At 38.8% G+C, this 14448-nt stretch overlaps 1 protein-coding gene across 1 annotated transcript in view; it reads right to left on the bottom strand.

Moving 5' to 3' along the window:
• PRKDC (protein kinase, DNA-activated, catalytic subunit) overlaps nt 1-14448 on the bottom strand; it is a 100494-nt gene that overhangs the window by 69868 nt on the left and 16178 nt on the right. The window contains exons 15-28 of the mRNA XM_056854053.1: nt 14070-14207; nt 13646-13798; nt 12587-12702; nt 10431-10590; nt 9234-9320; nt 8493-8612; nt 7829-7988; nt 6955-7061; nt 6301-6391; nt 4387-4550; nt 3177-3329; nt 2114-2221; nt 1242-1468; nt 409-503 (exon numbers count right to left, since the gene is read on the bottom strand). Of these exons, the coding sequence (XP_056710031.1) occupies nt 409-503; nt 1242-1468; nt 2114-2221; nt 3177-3329; nt 4387-4550; nt 6301-6391; nt 6955-7061; nt 7829-7988; nt 8493-8612; nt 9234-9320; nt 10431-10590; nt 12587-12702; nt 13646-13798; nt 14070-14207 (1879 nt within the window). The remainder of the gene's footprint in view (nt 1-408; nt 504-1241; nt 1469-2113; nt 2222-3176; nt 3330-4386; nt 4551-6300; nt 6392-6954; nt 7062-7828; nt 7989-8492; nt 8613-9233; nt 9321-10430; nt 10591-12586; nt 12703-13645; nt 13799-14069; nt 14208-14448) is intronic.

The following is a 14448-nucleotide window of genomic DNA, read 5'->3' as shown; positions in this document are numbered from 1 at the left end:
TTACCTTTTTTTTAAGTTGGATGCAAAGATGTTTTAGAGCTTAATTTTTATTGCTGAACTGCTGCCATTTTATTCATGGTATTTTAAGTTTTACGATGATTTTAATTAAGTAAACCTCTAAATGCTTGTGCTATGAGGTCGAACCAAAAATATTTTAAATCAACGGACACAATAAATAGTCCAAATATTTAAAACAAAATGTCCTTCCTAATGCGAGTGCCAATTGCCCAGCACGTTTCTGTAGAACAATTTTATCCAAATGTAGAGATCTGAAATGTTTTCAAATCTGAATCATTTGAACATGAAACCCAAAAACATTTTGCTGCCTATAATTCTTTAACATTTTAAAGCACAAAGTGGAAGCTTTATTCAATAAAAACTTTAAAGAAGCTTTAGTTAAACACACACCCAAAGATTTCTCATCTCCATGTGTCAAGGCCAGACTTTCCAAGTACACAACCAGGGCTTCAAAGACAAAGTGGTCCACCAGAGCATTCTCTTCCCTATGAAACAAGACAAAAATAGTTAAATAAGGATTAAATTATTATTTGGAAAACCAAGCTTTAATAATACTTTCAGTATAAGACAAGAAGACATATTTTTTACACTGTCTAAAACATCTTTAAAAAGTGCAAATTTTTGGGAGTGGGGGATTGTAGCAGACATGGATATGGCATGCTACAACACCACAACTACTGAATTTGAATGGATTTTAAATGTCATGTAACTCAGTCTGCTGCCCTAAGGGGAATCTTCTCCATGTGCCAGTCCCTTTACATAGTAACTATTCAGATTAGGGCAACCCACTAACAGGGTTATATTAAATAAGCTTCATCACTCCAGAAATGCCTGCAATATAATGCCTCCAATAATATTTCAAACAAATTAATCATAACATATAATACAAGACAAAATACTCATGCACACACATATTCCAGCTAACAAGCTAGTAAATTCTTCTCAAAGGCGTCCAAAACAAAAAAGATTCATTCCTCCTCCAGCAAAATCTCATCCCACCCGTTTCATTCAACTCTGGTGCTTTCTTGTCCTCAGAAGAAGGAAAATGTTAGGGTCTAAAGCTGGATATTAGCTCACAGAGGAGAGCTGTTAATTGGTCTAGATATCCTCTTTAAAAATTATGAGCATGAGTTTCAGTAGTCAATACACTCTACATGCACAGTACCAACACCTCTGTAATATATTTTATCCTGCTTAGAAGAAGCAGCAGCTTTGTCTCTCACCTAAATTCTCTGTAGACGTTGTTAAAAGCAAGCGCAGCTCCTAACCGCTTAAAAGCATTGGGATGGAGAGCAAAGCTGTACAGCCTCTTGAAGAGCGATTTGGTGTTCACAGGACTTTTCTCCTGCTGCTGTGGTGTTGTCTGTTTGATGGACCACTTCAAAAATTCTCGGACACAACGACCACAGAAATCCCTTAATGGGCTGTCCACAGGATCCACTATCCCATCCTGAAAAAGAGAGCAAACTCAGTTTGCTATCAGTGCAACCCTAAGAAACGTTATACCCTTCTAAGCCCATTGACTTCAACAGACTTAAAAGCGTGTAAATCTGCTTAGAATTGCGCTATATAAGATTCTTCTGTGTTTAACTTCGGGTGCCATGAACTGGAAGCACATGTTTTCTTCATTGCATAAGGTATGATGAAAAAGAATGGTTTGATAAGGAGAAAGATCCTAAATTTGTAGGTTGTACTTTTCCCAGTCTGTTTTAAACACTTAGCCTGCGGGGTGGCTCCAGTAACTGCCCTAAATTTTATTCGAAGTTTACCAGGAAAAAGCTAAGAGCAGAATCATCTCTACACTGTATTTCTAAAAAATGATCCTTTAAAAAAATTATGGCATACAGACCTTTTAAAGAGTTAATAAGAATGTTGCTGCCTTTTATGAAATGTGATATTCTGTAAACAGTAGCAAGTTGGGAGATCATCCATCTCCAAATAATAAACTGAAAATGAAACAGGGATATATGCTATGGCAAATAAATTTGATTTTTTTCAGCTACCAAAAAAGATCTGAGAACAAGAGTAGACTACACATTTTTGGCAAAAATATTTTAACTTTAAAAACGACTTCACTGATATATCAGTTGCCTACCAAAATAGCTTCTAGTAATATCACAGTGTCTTGACTTTCAAACTTTTTGTTGGTTGTGAACCAGTGAATTAACTCCATAACCAGAGGTTCATACAGTTGCCTTGTAACCTAAGGAGAAAAAGAAATCGTGCAGAATTATGTTTTAGGTTAGCATTAACGCTGCAATGATAAGACCAACCGAGCACTGTTAGATCAGACCAGTGATTTATCTAGGCCAGCATCTGCTTTTACACAGTGGCTAACTAGATGCCCCAGAAGCACGAAGGACCAAATCTCTTGTTTCCGAATATGGAAGTTCCATTTAGTGATCATGACTAACAGTCATTGATGGTCCCATCCTCTATAACATTCCCTAGTCACTTTTTAAAGCCACCTGTGCTAGCATCATGAGTTCCTGTGGCAGCATGTTCCACTAGAAGTTCATTATACATTGTATGAGGTAGTACTTTCTTTTCTGTATCTTGAACCTACTACTGCCCATCAACTTCATTGGCTGCTCCCAAGTTCTAGTATTATGGGAGAGGAAGAACTTTGTTCTTCTATCCACTTTTTCCACCCCATGCATAATTTTATAAACCCCTAAGATATACCCTCTGACGCACCTTTTCACTAAAGTAAAAAGTACTAAACTCCTTAGTCTTCTTGTTCTTAATTCACCTATTCAATCCACCCCACCCCGCTAACATGAGACATTTAGTTGTCAACTATTTGTAGTATATTAATATTGAAGTAGCAGCAAATGAACCTTTAAAAACAAAATTAAAAAACAAAACAGATGCATTGCCAAATGTTTCTGACAAATTAACAAATCGGGAGGGGGGGAAGCATTATGGCCATGCTCTAAGCTTCACAGTCGTTTCCCCTTCTCTCCTTGTGCATGGATCCTAAGATATAAAGCATAAGATTCCCCCCACCCATTTTGGGGGATAAGCAAAAATCCAAGACAACCAAAATCATCACAAAAACTTTTATTTTATTAATATTTCAAGCAGCTAGCCACCCAAACTACATATAAGTAAAAGTTGTTGTGGTTAATTTAAACAACAGAATTGGATTTACTTGCCTGGTCTACATCACAGGCAAGTCGAAGCAGTATAGGGAATGTACGTTTATACAGATGAGACATAGGTTGGCAGGCTTCTTGTCCTTCAGGTATTTGAGATGCCTTCCCCAGCATGTACATGACTATGCTATGTAAAAGTTCACAGGCTGCAACCTAGAGGAAAAAAACTAAATTTAGTTAAGTAGTTACTCACATAGATGTGGATGAAAATAGGACGCCTTATCTCAGGAAGAATTTCCAACATTTTATAAAAAATATTTCAAATAATCTGAAAGAGCTCCTATTAATACTCCTTTGTTTGGAAAACAGCATTTCACTAATCCAGATTCTCACTTAAATCACAATTATAAAAATAATAAGATACAAACCCAAAGGAAAAGTACATGTAATCTGTAATCAAATATGTAATCAAAGCAGGGCAGGATGCAGCAGTTTGTAGGACAAAAACAAACCTAAGTTAGTGGCTCTGTGTACAAAACAATTTCCTGCCTTCCCTTCCTATTGCAATTCCTAATATACCTGCTTCCCTGAGAGCCAGCATGGTGTAGTGGTTAAGAGCAGTGGTTTAGAGTGGTGGACTCTAATCTAGAGAATCGGGTTTGATTCCCCACTGTTCCACATGAGTGGTGGACACTAATCTGGTGAACCGGGTTGGTTTCCCCACTCCTACACATGAAGCCAGCTGGGTGACCTTTGGCTGGTCACAGCTCTCTTAGAGCTCTCTCAGCCCCACCTACTTCACAGGGTGTCTGTTGTGGGGAGGGGAAGGGAAGGTGATTGTAAGCCGGTTTGAGTCTCCCTTAAGTGGTAGAGAAAGTCGGCATGTAAAAACCAACTCTTCTTCTTCTTATGGAGCCATATGGAATGAAACATAATACAGCCAGAAGGGAGATTCAGCAATTCCACTATTCATGTGTGCAAATTCTTTCAGTTCACATTCTGAACTACTTGGACCCCAGCAATTATCATTGTAGCCCATCCAAACATCCACAAGAATGCAAAGGCATCTTCACTACTAGCATTCTGGAGGGACTGTAAAATGGTTCCTTTTTCTGATCGCGATATGGCTGTTTTAACCTAGATGCTATTTGTGTGTTTAACTGTGCTATACAATTTAGCCACTGCACACACAAGCATTACTCAAATTTCCTTTACAATATCCGCCTTGAAAGTTTTTGTTCCATGTTAAGGAAACGTAGAAAAGCAATACCTTTGTCTGCCTGTCACTTGCAGAAAGAGCCAATTCAGTGACACGAGGCAAGAATAAATCCAAGTAGATAACAGGCTTCATATCAGCAAATGGTACCGCAAAGCTCAGGTGCTTCTCTGTGTCCCAAGACACAAATTTCTTCATTCTCTCCTCAGCAGAAGCAGCTACCATATGTGGAAGCAAGCACCAAAAAGTTCCTTTAAATTGATTATAATTCTTATTGTTTATTAAATTGATATCCCGCCCTCCCCAGCTCAGCCGGGCTCAGGGCGGCTTCCAACAAAATAAGTACAACAATCATATAAATACATCAATATTAAAACATACAACTTAGAACTTTAAAACTAAACCCAATTTAAACATAGATGCTGCTGTAACCCAAGAACCAGATTTTAAAACCAAACCTTGATAGCAACGCAATAATAAAAAAAAAAAAAACAGCCTAATTTATCAGATATAATTATGAAGCTGAGTTTTGTCAAAAGTACCCAACAAATTTACAGGGAAATCCTAGGCAAAGTTATTTAAACTTGAGTAACTCTGCACAGAAATACATCACGATGGGTAGCCGTGTTAGTCTGTCACTAGCAGTAGACAAGAGCAAGAGTCCAGTAGCACCTTAAAGTCTAACTAAATTTCTGGCAGAGCTTTCATGAGCCACAGCTCACTTCTTCAGATACAGCTAGAATGTAATTCCATCTATCCTTGAGAAGAGTGAATTAGACACACAATGGCAATGTAAATGTCAAAAGCAAGTAAATGACATTAGCAGGCATGACTGGAGTAGGTGTGATATGCAGAGGGGTAGTAGGCGTGGAGAAATTAGCATTGGTAATGAGACAGGAATCCCAGATCTCTATTCAGTCCAGGAGAATGCTTTTGACATTTACATTGCCACTGTGTGTCTAATTCAATCTTCTCTACTTAAGGATAGATGGAACCACATTCTAGCTATATCTGCATAGAAATCCACTGTTAGGCACCTATGTGAGAAATTATTGTTACCCTTCCTATAGAATAGCTCATAACAACACAACATAATAATATTGCAAGTTTTTTTCAAAGCAACATACTGGGTGAAGAAGTCTACTTGCAGGATTTAGCCCTACACAATTTCTGTAGCTGAAATGTTTAAGAAGAACTAACATCTTTTCAACCTGTAAGTTCAAATGCACTTTGTATATTGGGGTTATTAATTGCCTGACTGAAGTACTTGTAGTGGTGTTTAGATACAGAAATTAAGCAGAATAAAAAATCCAACTGAAATTCTCAAGTATGAAGTCAAAAGCAGCAGCAGGTGGATTAGCAAAACATGAGGTTTAACACACACACCCGGTCATGGTCCCAATCAGAACACGGTCCCTAATCCTAACCTGTGTGTGATTTTTTAAAGAAAAAAAACCCTAGGAATTCCATTCACACAACTCCCAGAGTCATGTGTAGATCTTACCAATAAGAAGAAAGCAAATCACTTGGATACACTACTGAGTTTTGAGCAATGCTCACTGAGAAGCCAAATACACAAGTCCCAGGAACTTGACCAGTCTCCAAAATGACAACTGGCAAGCACAAGAGAAAACACAAGCCATGCCCTTGCAAAGTTCTGCCCAGCTTTAAATGTAAAAACTTTAGGTTAGATCCTGTGGAGGATTTCCACAAACAGAAGAAGAGCAATTTTGCTCATCCACCCCTGCTTCAGATCTCTGACTCCCCCCTCATTTTTTCTTCTGGAGCTCCAAGTTGCCAAGTAGCAGCATGGAAGGAGGCATCTGGGGCTGCTGGAGGGGAGAGGCAAGGAAGGCAGTGATCCTGGCCCCACTCCTCTCTTGTGCATCACTGGGCCCTTAAACTGATGTCTCAAAATGCGCTAGTCTAGTTTTATGCATATGAAGAGAGATTTTTTTAAGCCCTCACCTGTAACTAAATTCCTATTGATCTGTCCTCCCAGAGATCCAAGAAGGCGTACCACTCTCATTCTTACTGCTTCCAGTGAATGATCCTCTTCCTAAATAAAAATATAATTGCAAAAGAGGAACAAAATACACGCATAAAAGAAGGAGTGCCTAGTTAAGTTGTTTTTTAGTTTGAAAGCATTTTGCATGTAGACTTTTTGGAAAGCAAAGAGGAAAAATTAATAATTCCTCATTCAGAGTGGCTTAGAACTCAATGTTGCTTCTATTGCTTTAGGAATAAAGTAGGCTAATAATGTGGACTCGAATCCAGCTGATTATAGTAAGGCGTGGCAGGATACCCAAATATCACAGAATATTCCATTGCAAAAAACACTTTGTGAACTACAAAGAAGCTGTACATTCAAAAATGACTTATGACAAATCAAGACTGCGCTATGTATGTTAATTACTTAGGATGTTTGGCATAATCATGCAAGTAAGCACAGAAGGGAATGGAAGGTCCTTTCTACTCTGAGGTAAGGAGGGCATTTTTCCATCTCTCAAGATGCCCTCCCCCTTAGAGTGAGAACGGTACCTGCATATTGGATGGCACAACTGCTTTTTTTGTCTTCCAATTCAGAAGTAAATATTCTAGACAGGTACAAGGAAACTTTACCAATGCGAGCATCTTCGCTTTCTTCAGACGCTGTATCACTACTTTGTTATGCCCCTTCTGGACAGCCTGTGAAAGTTTCTTCACTTCCCAGTTGTTCTGAGAGTCATCTAATTTAGAAGAAACAGTTTATTAATGACCATGTATTATACTTTCAGAAATAATTAGCTTGTTTTGTACTTTCATAGTAATATATAGTTTCATAGTATAGTCACCCTGTTGTGCTTTTTCATAAGCTGATGTTGAATGCAGAGAGAAAGGAATACTGAGATTTAGGATGGATGCCACTAACTCAGAGACAGGCCTGTGTCCTTCCAATGGGAGGCACTTCAGCCCAGTTTCAAGATATACATCAGCTTACAAGAAAAAAGCTGACCAAAACAGAACATGGCAATAACAATTCTAATGAGTTGAAAACCACTGTGACTTTAAAGGTTAAAAAAAGAAACCTTGACTGGGGTCCTGAGATGCTCAGGAGAAAGGTGGACATATAAAATACTTTAAATAAATAAATGAATAAATAAATAACTACTGAACCAAACCAAAATTTGTGTACCGCTGACACTAGAGAATGTATGAATATTAACTTCCTACTTATAGAATCAAATGAAAGCTCTCAGTTATTAAAAAAGACGCCAGTATGGATAAAAACTGAGTAAGGCTGTTAACGATAGGATGTTTTGGAGGACGTTGATTCATAGGGTCACCATGAGTCAGAGGCGACTTGAAGGCACTTAACACACACACATGGATAAACTAATGACAAACACAGTCCAAAATGCAATAATTTCTGCAAACTGGTTCACCGCAAATATATTAAAAATATTTCTTACATATATTATTTCCAATTCCTCGTATTCATTTTTTTAGCATGTACCTGTTGATGTAGAAGTTTTCAAATAACCATCAAGGCAAGGCAAGATGTCTTTGTAATAAGGCTGCATTGCATGTCTAGGAATGTGAGCTGACCAATCTTCCAGGGCATCCAGGGCTACATCAGCCATTGGCGTATAGCTAAGACCCAGCTTAAAAGCATTCTATTCAGCAAGCATAAAGACAACTGTTAGATGTTTTGAAGCTTCTCTTTGGATAGCAGAAGTACCCCATCTACCAGTATGGTGATATACCCTAATCACCTGAAAGGAAGGCTAGAGTTTTTTCACATGTGCTGCCAAGGAAAAAAAGGGGGTATTTTAAATCTACGTATAATAAAAACCTTTCTTTTATTATACGTGAATTTAATTTATCCTTTCCCCCAGTGGACTCACATTCAGATTCATCTTCCTTGTGGGAAAAAGGGGCACCTAATGCCTTGCATTTTAAGTAAACCTTCCTCTGGAATGACTTACAAGTTAGATATATGGGCTAACATTTATTCATAATAAAGCTACTATACATTTGCCCATTAATTCACCCACTGCCCCAAGGATAACACAGACATTAAAGTCCACAAACTGAATATGCATCTTATAGAAGTAAAAACATAGAAAAAAGGACTTAAACACACAAGATGGCTGTGTTACTCATTCACCGTGACACACCTGCAAAGCAGGAATATATGCCTTGATGTCCAGCATGATGATGTCATGTGGCAAGGAAAGCACAAAAATCAGACATGATGCTAAGAGTTCATCTTTGTACTGCTTCATCTTTGCTGTTACCTAATGTGAGAAATATGTCATATTAATATACATTGTGAATGAACCACCTAAAATTAAAACAATCCTGGAAAATATTACTTTGAAGACACATGAAGCTGCTTTCTACAGAGTCATACAGTTGATCTAACAAGGTTAGTACTGTCTAACTGCAAGTAGCTCTCTGGCATTTCACATCAGTGACTACCTTTTAACTGGTGATGCCAGGGATTGAACCTGGGACCTTCTGCATATAAAGCAGATGTCCTACCACTGAGCCTCAACCCTACCTTTTATGCTGTGTAACAAAAAAAGCACATGATCTCTTTCTGTATGAAGTAGGTTAAAACTGCAATTCTTAGAATTCCTGGATCCATGTTCCATTAAAATCAAGCAATTTCTATGTTAAAAAAAGCCGATTACTTATATTTCAGCTTTGACACTACTAAGTAGAAGTGTCTGAGTGAGGAGTCATCTGATGCAACGTCTGTGTGTTTGTATTTAAGTACGGTGAACTGAACAAAGCATATACTTTATGCTTGAAACTGTTTGGGAAAGTCACATAGTCACTAGTTTCTCTTTTGTCCATAACCGCAAGACGCTTTCAATATATACATTAAATAAAGATAACAGAAAACGGATTACCTCTTTTCCAAATTTTGCGAATAATGCAAAGCAAGAACTCTTCTCAGAATTTTCAGGACATTTTTTTTTACTCTTTGGAGCCACGCCCTGTCAAACAGAATGATACAGATTTTGTCACACTTTAAAAATTGTTTCAGTACTCTCATTTTTTAAAACAAGCTACTGGATAATGTGGTTACTTGAAAGAAAAAAAAAGAAATATGCATGCACCAAGTCATGTGCACATAATCTGCATACTCTTGTTAAAATTTTACAAATGACATTTATAAAACAAGTATCAAGACTGTTCATGGGATTACGTGCTGCCTTGCACAAAACTTAACCATGCTTTGTGATATCTGCCCCAACATTAACTCAGAACCTGAAAGCAATTTTAAAACCTAGTTAGGAACAAAGCTCAATCTGCATTAAACCTGGTTCATACTGGTTGCCACCAAAATGACTAACTATGATTAAGGCCAGTAGGGAAATACAACAATAGTTAACATAAAGGAGGGAACACACTGGCAGAGGATGTGCACAACACAATACAATGATCCTCTAAACACAATTTTAAGTGACAGATAGTTTGAGGGCTTAGATTCTTGAGAGCCAGTGTGCCATAGTTCTAGCATCAGTGTAGGATCTGAGAGATGCAGGTTCAATTCCCTATTCTGTTATGAAGCTTGCTGAGTGAGCTGGGGCCAGTCACTTTCTCTCTCTCTGTTAGGCTGTTGCAAGGAGGAGAGGATAAAAGTATACTAAGCAGTGCAATCCTAAGGACAGTTACTCTAGTCTAAGCCCATTGAAATGAATGGGCTTAGACTGGAATAACTCTCTTTAGGATTGTACTATAAATCAGTAAGGATGAAAAAGGTATAGTTACAAAATCTCTAGCAAACAATAAAAAACAGTTTTCAGAGTACCATCTCCAACATGACCCTAAGAACTACGAAACGTGGTGTTCAATGTTAATTTTGGATATCGGCTCTTACAGAACATCCAAAAGGAAGAGTTTTTTGCTTGTTTTAATTTCTGGTCTGGTCATGATTTTTATTTATATACATGGACGACTTTCCTCTTAGCTATTAAAATGAGGGAATCACAATATACACAATTATATTCAATACATATAAAGGAATGCAGTGTTCAGCAAAATGTTAATACTACCTTGAACATTTTAGAAAGAGATTCTTTTGCTTATACATGCTTTCTCACCTCAAAATATTTTATTTTCTTAGCAATTCTCATGGCAATGGAAAGTAGCTTGTAGAATCCACTAATAAAAGGTGATCGTGTTGACTGGATAATCAGCTCATAACTAAATGAATAAACCCACGGTTCAAAATATTCAATATGTTTCTCTGGAAGGATCTCTCTGTAAAGATAAAGAGAATAGCAACAGTCTTGCTACACTGCAAAGAATTAGCACAGGAACCATCTTAAACAGACTAATGGTAAGTTGTAACAGTTTTCAATCAGGAAAGCTCAGTAGCAGTATTAAGATGACATCTGTGTCAATACCTTTTGAGTTATAGTAAGGATGGAAAACCAGAGGTCCATAACCGAATTCAAAGAATGGCACTATCACTGTCATTTAATATTTAATAGCGCAGTAGGTACATAAATGTGGCATGAAGTGCAATGACGCTTCCTTTTCCCAAGAACCTCTCCTGAAACTCCACTTTGGCACTAACAGTTCAAGCAATATTAAGCAGAGTTACACCCTTCCAACTCCACTGAAGTCAGTATGCTTAGAAGGGTGAAACACTGCGTAGGATTGTACTGTGAATCCCTTAAGGCAGACAGGGCAATCATGATGTGGGAACTTGGGAACAGAATAGTACAGAGGGACAGGAGACATGTAACTGAAAGCAGAAAGCACAGAAAAAAGGTATTCAGAAGAAACTTTGCACAAGTGAATTAGAAAGAGAGACATTAATTGTTAAGTGCTTTGACACAGAAAGAGGAAGACATTCCCAGCCTGATAAATGGTACAAAAGCAATAGAAGGAGGAAAAAGGTTAATAGTAGACCAACTTCCATGGAAATGACAAAGAAAGTGAGTAAAGGGAGATAAAAGAAGAGAGAACCCAGAGAGCGGACAGCGAGAGTAGGAAATGGCTATTTGGTACACAGCCATGCTTGACCTAGTCTCTATTACCATGTAAAAAGTTTGAACATTAGTGATATATATTCTGAACGCACTAAATTCAAGATTAAGGACAGTATCTTGACACACTTGAAACTATGCTTATTTCTTGATCTGATGCATAACTTCATAATTTCATCAACAGCAGAAGACAGAAAAATCTGAAGCAAGTGAGGAGGGTTTTACCTGTCTACAGAATAATGGAACTAAGTACCAAATATTGTAAATTGCCCTATTATTAATCATCATCACCATAACCTTCAGAGTTTCCCAAAACGCTTTCCCCATAGGAAAATCGTCAAAGAAAAAATGAAAAACAAACGGGGGAGGAAGAACACTCTCCGGGGTTTTTCTGGGATTACACATTACACAACTGAAGCCTATCAAGGTTTGGCTACCTCTGTAAACAATAGAGCAGGGGTGGGGAATGTCAGGCCCGGGGGACCATTTAAGGACCACGGAATCATTTGGTCTGGCCCTTTGTGGGTTCTGGCAGATCTCCAGCTCAGAAGGATCTAAGACTGGTGATCCGCCCCCTCCTGCAGACAAGAATAGCCTTTATTCAAGGCAGATGCGAGTTTGTTTTGATGAGAAAAGGAACCTTATTCCCTCCCTTGCAGAAGAGTTGTTAGCTATGGAGCTGCTAGGACCACCCAAGAAACTGCGTTAACCCTTTCCCAACCGGGCCATGGAGAAACGTATTCCCTCCGTACTACAAGAGGGCTGAGGGCGGAAATGGCGACAATGGAGGGGTTAAAGGGGGCAGGGCCAGAATGCGCGCGCGGGGAGGGGGATTCTTAGCCAGTGTGTCCTCATTTCATCCCTGCAGGCGGAGGTAGCAGGAACCGGCTGTAGAATCCAGCCCTGACCATGCGGAGGAGGAGCAACTCCGGCTTGCAGCTGGACAGCTATGCCCGGCTGGTGCAACAGGCCATCCTGTGCCACTAGGTGAGCAAGTGTACCACCAGTTGGATACCTGCCTGCTTGCCCAAGCCGGGGGGCTGTCATCTGGGGCAGCTGCCTGCTTGGGGCTTGGTCAGCTAATTTTTAAATTGATAATTTTGTATGGCCCGCGAATAATGTTATAAATATCCAAAAGGACCTTGGCGGAAAAAAGGTTCCCCACCCCTGCAACAGAGGGAGTCAGACTAACTCAGTGCACAGCACAGTGTAATTTACAACTCTGTGTGATGCTTCATTACAATACACAGAATATACCATACCTGCAAAACATTACTAGGTTGATGAATGCTGTAAAATCTTTAGGCTTGGTAGGATGAAGGTTTGCAGCTGGATCAGAAGTAGGAATTGTGAGATCAGCATCTGCCTCATTTGCATCCTGTGGGGACGACGATGACAAGATAATGTATATCTTTTAGTTGGGAGCAGTCATGCACTTTTGTCTTGTTCTGCAAGTACACACACTGTACAATTTGCAAAACAGCTGCTGATGGTGGCCTGCTATAATTTGAACCACTTGGAATAATCTGCTACAAATCTCGGAGTTCTCCATACTCTGTCTCAGCAAACCAGTCCAAGTGGAGGCCCTGCATGTCTACAGTTTTTAAATCAAACCACTACTTTAAAAAAAGGCAGCTTCTAATATTGAATAAGAATACTTTTTTGATCATAGTATCTGCGCGCAATCTATTTGATAAAGGCATTCTTGTCAACTGCTCTGTAACCAAAGACCTATCATAACTGAAGTTACACAGTTTTTTGGGGACTAATGAGGGCTAATAAACTGAGAATCACGACAAGTCAGAGGAGCTACTGGTAGGTGGAAGGACTGACCCAGGAATTGAGGAGCCTTTTGTTCTGGATGGGGTTCCACTCTCCCTACAGGAGGGGGTTCATAGTTCAGGGGTGCTATTTGACCTGGGCCTCCTGGTGGATAAGCTCATGGCAGCAGGGGCTAGAAGAACCTTACACCAGCTTCAGATGGTAAGCCAGCTGGGACCTTTCATGGGGGTGGGGGAAATCTTGCCATTATGGTATACGCCCAGGTAACATCTAGATTAGATTATGGCAAATGCATTCTATGTGGCGCTACCCCTGATGAGTGTTCAGAAACTACAACTGGTACAGAATGCTGTGTCACAAATGCGGACTGGAGTGGGTCGAAGGGACCCTATAAAATGTTTTCATTACAAGAAGTATGAATAACATGAGATGAATGTCGTTTTTATATGTGAACATCAGCAAGTTATACTGAGCAAGTTGTATAAGAAAAAAGGTAGGAAAATTATCTTGTATTATGAAATTACTACTAATTCTTTTACCTTCTCTTCATTAACATTCTGTTTCTGAACTGTAAGATCCAGCTTCTCAATTATTTTTAGGATCGACTTTATGAGCTCATCATACAACAAATGATTTAGAGACTGTAGTGGTGAATTTGCCATTAGACAGGCTTCATCTGCCAAGAGAGAGTCCTTTGCAGGAGAAAACAGGATAATTCAGATAGTAAGGCCAAAGTTATTCCTAAATTATGAACTGCATTAAATACACAAACATCTCAGAAGTTATGATACAGAAGTGTAAGTAGATTAACACCACAGGTACAGATATAGTAGCATTTCAGAACCGGGAAAGAATGGGGAGATACGGCTATCCCTGGATAAGAAATCATATAGGAATGACAGGGAAAGATGCTATTGGAAAGCAGAGTCATTCTGTCACACAATATATCTCAGCATTATTTACCTTCATTGTATCACAACTCAGTAAACTTCTAAAAAGATCCAGGTAATCTTTATATGTAGGCAATTTCCATTTCCCAGACCTAACTTCGCCAGAGGCAGGAAGTTCCTCTGATGCAGAAACACCTTTTCCAGAATTTTCCTACAAGTCACCACAATATTGAAACGAATGTACAAAAAGTTACATTGTGCGTACAACTATTCACAATCACTATTTGTTATTACAGTAAAACCAAAACTAAGTGCAATCCGTTGATTTCAGTGAGCCTAGGCTGGAGTAACTTTGTGTACGATTGCACTATTAGCTACATAATTTCAGAAGGATAATACAGGACCCTTCTGCCAGCATATTCTAGTTATTTATTCTGTGATAACACAAGAAC

This window comes from Euleptes europaea, chromosome 8 (assembly GCF_029931775.1).
Source record: "Euleptes europaea isolate rEulEur1 chromosome 8, rEulEur1.hap1, whole genome shotgun sequence".
NCBI classification, from domain to species: Eukaryota; Metazoa; Chordata; class Lepidosauria; order Squamata; family Sphaerodactylidae; genus Euleptes; species Euleptes europaea.
Note: the sequence above shows the minus strand (reverse complement) of the source record. Positions and strands in the feature narration are given on the sequence as shown.